The 6,089-nt window shown below is 35.0% G+C and overlaps 1 protein-coding gene across 1 annotated transcript; it reads right to left on the bottom strand.

The window, feature by feature from the left end:
* Positions 1 to 406: 406 nt before the first annotated feature.
* Positions 407 to 3,355, bottom strand: LOC110909978. The gene is made up of 2 exons (XM_022154701.2): positions 2,955 to 3,355; positions 407 to 1,622 (listed from the first exon to the last, which is right to left on the bottom strand). The coding sequence occupies exon 2, from the start codon at positions 1,583 to 1,585 to the stop codon at positions 620 to 622; it is 966 nt and encodes a 321-aa protein (XP_022010393.1). The 5' UTR covers positions 1,586 to 1,622; positions 2,955 to 3,355; the 3' UTR covers positions 407 to 619.
* Positions 3,356 to 6,089: the final 2,734 nt, after the last annotated feature.

Raw genomic sequence — 6,089 nt, 5'->3', positions numbered from 1 at the left:
TTAGGAGTTAATTACTGTTTTCGTCCCTGTGGTTTGTCAAAAATCACTATTTTAGTCCATTAGTTTAAAAATTACGATTTCAGTCCCTGTGGTTTCACTTTCGTAACCACTTCAGTCTACCTCGTAACCATTTCAGTCCCTGTACTAACAGAATAAATGGATTGAAATGGTTACGAAAGTGAAACCACAAGGACTGAAATGGTTACGAAAGTGAAACCACAGGGACTGAAATCGCAATTTTTAAACTAATAGATTGAAATAGTGATTTTTGACAAACCACAGGGACGAAAACAGTAATTAACTCTAATATTAGTTACGAGTTGCAAAAAAAGGGCTCATTAATCATATAAATTTACCTTGAAGTTATAAAATAACTTCACAATTTCTATGTGAACAATTATAGTCATAATCTATGCAAAACATTATAATACTTGTCAATAGGACATCAGTATTAACCATGAATGAACATCTCCTATCTCAACACCGAAAATTCACACAACGACGAATCGTCATGTGAGGTTAGAAACTATCATTTACACAAGAACCCGCAAAGCATATACAAAGAATGAATAAAAAACACGTCTAGTTTCAACTTTCAAGAATACCTAACGAAAAGACCTCATGGAGCATGCTCTGTTTCAAGCGTTGGCTGCGTTCTTGTCACCATAGCCACCGGTGCTTTCATGCTACCAACCATGGTCATATGCAGCTGTTCACCGCCTTCTGCCGCCCGTTCCATTTTATGCATCATTTTCCTCTTTTTGCACCCTTGAACCCACAATACCAACAACACTACCCACCCCAACACCACAAATCCACCAACTACATAGATCACATACACCCAAACCTTAGAACTAATTCTAAAACCTTTGTCCGGTTTAACGATCTCAGACGTTGCAGGAGTTACTAATGAAGGGGGGTTTGCTTTTGATTTCGATTTTACTACGATCGAGAAATGCCCTTGTTTGAAAGTCAAACATTTGTTCCCAGATACCACATTGGTGAAATTCACTTGACCGTGCAGGTCAACAGAGACACACATCGGGTTTGACTTTGACCCATCGGGTGCGGGTTTGACCGACCCAAACTCGATTGATATGGGTTTGTCAGAAGCTCGAATATCCAATTCGGTAAGGTTTCTTGCTGATAAATCTGAACCGTTGTAAGCAAGAAGACCTAACACAGGAGCTAGATAGATGTAACCAGGTAAAGGGTAGTAAAAACTGGACCAATTTCCGAAGTTTTGATACACTAAAACAAGTCGTTCGACATACGGTTGCGCGATAACGCCGGTTGGGATCTTGAATTCTTGATAAACTGGAACACCTCTAGTAAACAGGCTACCGCTTCTGAGTCTTAATGCTGAGATTTGAATGCCGGTAAGGTTATTAGGGACGCTGCCATTGAAGGAAACACCGGTTTTTGGAGTGATAAACGCGCGATACGCATAGTCTTGGAGGACTGCATCAAGAACCCTAGCGGATTTTGTTTCGGTAACATTGAGAAGTGATTGAGAATCAACTCTTGACCATAAGAATGTAACTAGCAGAATGAGCATTGTAAGAGTTTGAAATTGAAGCTCCATTGATGCATCAGAGATTCAGCACAAGAAGAGAATCAACCTGCATTAATAGATTTTTTACTTTAATTTGTGAAAAGCTCTCGGCTCACTCGAAAACTGCTCATTTGTAAACGGGCCGAGCTGGGTCGGCTTGGTTTGTAAACGAGCCGAGCTGAGCATGAGCTAAGGTAAACTTGGCTCGTTCGCTGGCCGCTGGCTCGTTTAAGTTAAATCTCAAATTTGAATACATAAAACATTAGTTGTATAATCCAACTTTTTATATGTACATAAGTCATAAATTCTGTAGTTTATTATTAAATTATACATTATGTGTATGTTAAAATATTATTTTTTGTTTCTATAAATATCAATACTAGGTTAGAAACTTGTGTATTACAAAGCTTAATAAAAAAAATATTAATTAGTTAGTAATAAAATTTAATAATTATAAAACAATATTTTTATATAAAACATGAATTGAAAGAATTTTAATTTAAATTAAGAAATACCAAGAGGGTGTATTACACAGCTTAATAAAAAAATATTAATTAGTTAGTAATAAAAAATTAATAATTATAAAACAATATTTTTATATAAAACATGAATTGAAAGAATTTTAATTTAAACTAAGAAATACCAAGAGGTGAAATAAGATAGGCGAGAAAAATAATTTTGGGCCGACGTGGCACAACCAATTACATATTTATGAGGTTAGATGTGTAAAAATATAAAATTATTCTTCTTTAAATAAATGAGCGAGTCAAGCTCAAGCTCAACATTTCAGCTTGTTAGATAAACGATCCAAGCTCGAGCTCAGCTTTTCAGCTCCTTGAAATAAACGAACCGAACGAGCTCGAGCTCAGCTTTTCAGCTCGTTAAAATAAACGAACCGAACTAACCGAGCCAAGAGGTGAAACAAGATAAGCGAGAAAAATAATTTTGGGCTGACGTGGCACAACCAGTTACATATTTATGAGGTTAGATGTGTAAAAATATAAAATTATTCTTCTTTAAATAAATGAGCGAGTCAAGCTCAAGCTCAACATTTCAGCTCGTTAAGATAAACGATCCGAGCTCGAGCTCAGCTTTTCAGCTCCTTAAAATAAACGAACCGAACCAGCTCGAGCTCAGCTTTTCAGCTCGTTAAAATAAACAAACCGAACTAACCGAGCCAAGCTCGGCTCGTTTACAGCCCTGCCTGAGAATCATTTGTCACATTCACAGACAGTTTAGATAATTAATTGTTCAAACACTACCAACAGTTATCAATCGTAAAACCCTAAAACGCTTCAATTGTCACCAAATTTACATAACAATGCAAATCAACACGACAGATCTTATATAACAAAACAGATCGAAATCAAAGTATAATAATATTCAGAACACAAAATACCTGAAGCCGCAATTAGGTTTACACTCGAAAAAACCCTAATTCACACAACAACTCGCATTCGAAGCTAATTCACCGGATTACAGCTCCAAATTCCACGAAAATCCTCAGCATTTCAAGCTAATTAACCGTAATCAGTTGATTATGTTGTTGAAATTGACAAATTGTGCAAAATATTCGTACGATTAAGTGATTAACTGTTGATGATCATTGTTAGTGATGAAGTGGATAAATATGAAGTGAGCAGGTGGTGGTAGAGAGAGAGAGAGATGATGGATATGATATGATAGATACAGAAAAGTGTATGTATAGGTGGAATGAGTTGCCATCATTGGGTTTCATATGGAGCATATAAGTACAACAGAGTGACAGTGAAGCAAGCTTCTGCTGTATTAAAAAGTGTTGGTTGTCAAAGGAATAAAGAAGGAATAAAGGAATGTCTTCTTGCCCCTTCAACTTTACTTCAAGGATTAAAGCATTTTTTTTCTTTTTTTTTTTTTTTTTACAATTTCATTAATATTTAATACATCTTATTATTTTAGAATATGATAATATGATTAATAAAAGGGATATTGAATTTAAATAATCTAACCTTTTACTAATTGATTGATAATACTCTTAATTTTTTATTTGTATCATAACACTCTCAACTTTAACTTATTTTCCTACATCACTCCTAAACTAACGCAAGACTAACCCAGTTTGCTGACGTCAACTGTCACATCACCAAACCATTGTCATATCAGCTGCCACGTAATCAAAAAAGTCAAAGTCAGATGCTGTATTAGCTGCCATGTCAGATGCCACGTCACCACACAAGTGGCATATCAGCAAAAAGCTAACTGGGTTGGTGTACAGTTAGTTTGGGAGTGTCAGAAGAAAATAAGTTGAAAGTTGGGACTTGGGAGTGGTATGGTACAAATTGAAAGTTGGGAGTGCTATTGGCCAATTGGTGAAAGTTGAGATTATTTAAATCCAATATCGCTTAATAAAATAATTGATAGGATATGCTGGATTTAGAATTTATTTAGTTAAACTAAGATTTCTTGTTGGATGTTCTTCTAAAGAGATCTTTAGAGTTATTGATAGGACATGGGTTGGTTTTTCGAGATTGTGATTAAGTGACTCGGGTTCACTCTCAAGCATTATTAATGAGGAACTTGAAGAAAAAACTATTGTGCTTTGTTAGATCAATTTGGTTTGATTGCCTCCCTAGGTCCTCAATGACAATGAGCTTGATTTACCTCTTACGTGATAATCTTTAGATGGTTTGATATAATTGGTATTATAATATTTTATCTGAATTTAATCTACGTAATATCTTAAAAGCTAGAGAATTCAAATTTTCTTAAGAACATGTGTATATATCATATTTGTGATGGAGAAGGGGTTGTATCTGTAGACAAGAAGACACCCCTTTGAACATGTGTGATTCACGCATGAAATCTCTTCGAATAGACATCAACATGCAGATGTCATTTAAATTGACGACTGTTGCGTTAATTTGATTCTTCATGAACTAGAGGTCAGCATCTGGACGTGGATAACCAAAATAACCACTTAAGACTGAGCGAGTTGACCGATCTTTCAGCACCAACTGGACATCTTAGTAGTAACTATGTTCATGCCGACTAGAGACCACTATTGTTAGAGCAACTAGTTTGTGCCAACCATAGCCATCCCTACGTAGCAATGAGTTCATATTGATCTAAGCTATTAAGTGGTGGGAACTAAGTGCAAAGAGCGTAATCAAAACGCCATATTACACCCATCACTAACAATCACAACCAAGGTGGTCTCGGGAAAAAGGTGTGTCGCACCCTTTTAGCCTCCACATCTTTCTTATTGCTATGGAAATAATATTAATGGAAAGCTCCAACTTGTATACCCTTGTGAAATTTAGCATCTAAGACTCACATTTATTTTACTTCTAGTTAGAAAATATTACATTTTGCTTAATATCACGTTTAGTTCACACAATGTTTTCTATAGTAGAATTTGGCAAATAAATTAATATATTTTTTTTTTTGAACATCACCAAAAAAAATGTAGATAGTTCAAACGGTTGAAAGCAATTTCATTCCAATCATCAGGGCAAATTACATAAGGATAGCAGGTAGACGAGCAACAAACTGCGCCGCCATCCCTTTTTGAATAGAATAAAGGAATTAGAAACTATTATACATTTACTTCACAGAACGAATTAAAGTTCTTTAACAGAACGAATTAAAGTTCTTTAACATAATTATGTTGATTTGTACAACTCTTAGAAGAATAAATAACATAATTATGTATCATTTTTAGTTAACTCACATTAGTATTCACATAAAATTTGTTACGCCTACATAAAATTTACTTCAACATTTATCATCATCATACGCACTAAATCTCATTAATAGCAAAGCTAAAGTAGAGTCTAAGGAGGGTAAGATGTAGACAGCCTTACCTCTACTCCGTAGGAATAGAGGGGCTGCTTCTAGTGAGACCCCCCGGCTCGATAGTAGTTTTGCATCAAGCCTTGGACACAAGACACATAACACTCAACAAGCGGGACAAAGGCCGATTAGTGCATGTACCCTTTTGTCTTTCGGCTATCAGCGCCACCACATGATGCATGATTAACCATCCCCCTCTTTTAACGTTATTTTCACGAAATTAGTAAAATAACATTAAAATTAGTACATTTTCACTTTTGCCCCCGAGCGTCCACATATATATACTTCAACAATCATATGAAACGTTATATTAGAATAAAAAATTATTTATATGAAAAAGTTAACTTTATTTCTATAGGTAGATCTTAAATACAAAACATAATACATACAATCATAAAGAAAAAAGTTGGGTTAGGTACATATATATGATGGCACACACAAGGGTTCAAACATTAGTTGTAAAATCATGTGTGGATAGGGTTTCTTTGTCATTTATTCTAATATAAAATAAACTAGTGACGAATGAAATGTAAAGAGTTTAAAATGATGCATTTAAAAGTACTTGAACAAATGAATTCCAGTTATATCTCACAATAAAAGTTCATAACAAACTCTTTTAGTTATTGCTCTCACCAATGTACTTGCAAACCAAACAAAAGAATAGACATTCACCCCCCCCCCCCCCCCAATCAACAATAGGCAA

The sequence above is a fragment of the Helianthus annuus genome, chromosome 15 (assembly GCF_002127325.2).
Source record: "Helianthus annuus cultivar XRQ/B chromosome 15, HanXRQr2.0-SUNRISE, whole genome shotgun sequence".
In the NCBI taxonomy this organism is placed as follows: Eukaryota; Viridiplantae; Streptophyta; class Magnoliopsida; order Asterales; family Asteraceae; genus Helianthus; species Helianthus annuus.
The sequence above is the reverse complement of the archived record's forward strand: the minus strand, read 5'-3'. Positions and strand labels throughout refer to the sequence as shown.

Bases quoted from the DNA above. Each gene is read 5' to 3' on its own strand.
- LOC110909978 (XM_022154701.2), bottom strand. From the start codon at position 1,585: ATGGAGCTTCAATTTCAAACTCTTACAATGCTCATTCTGCTAGTTACA.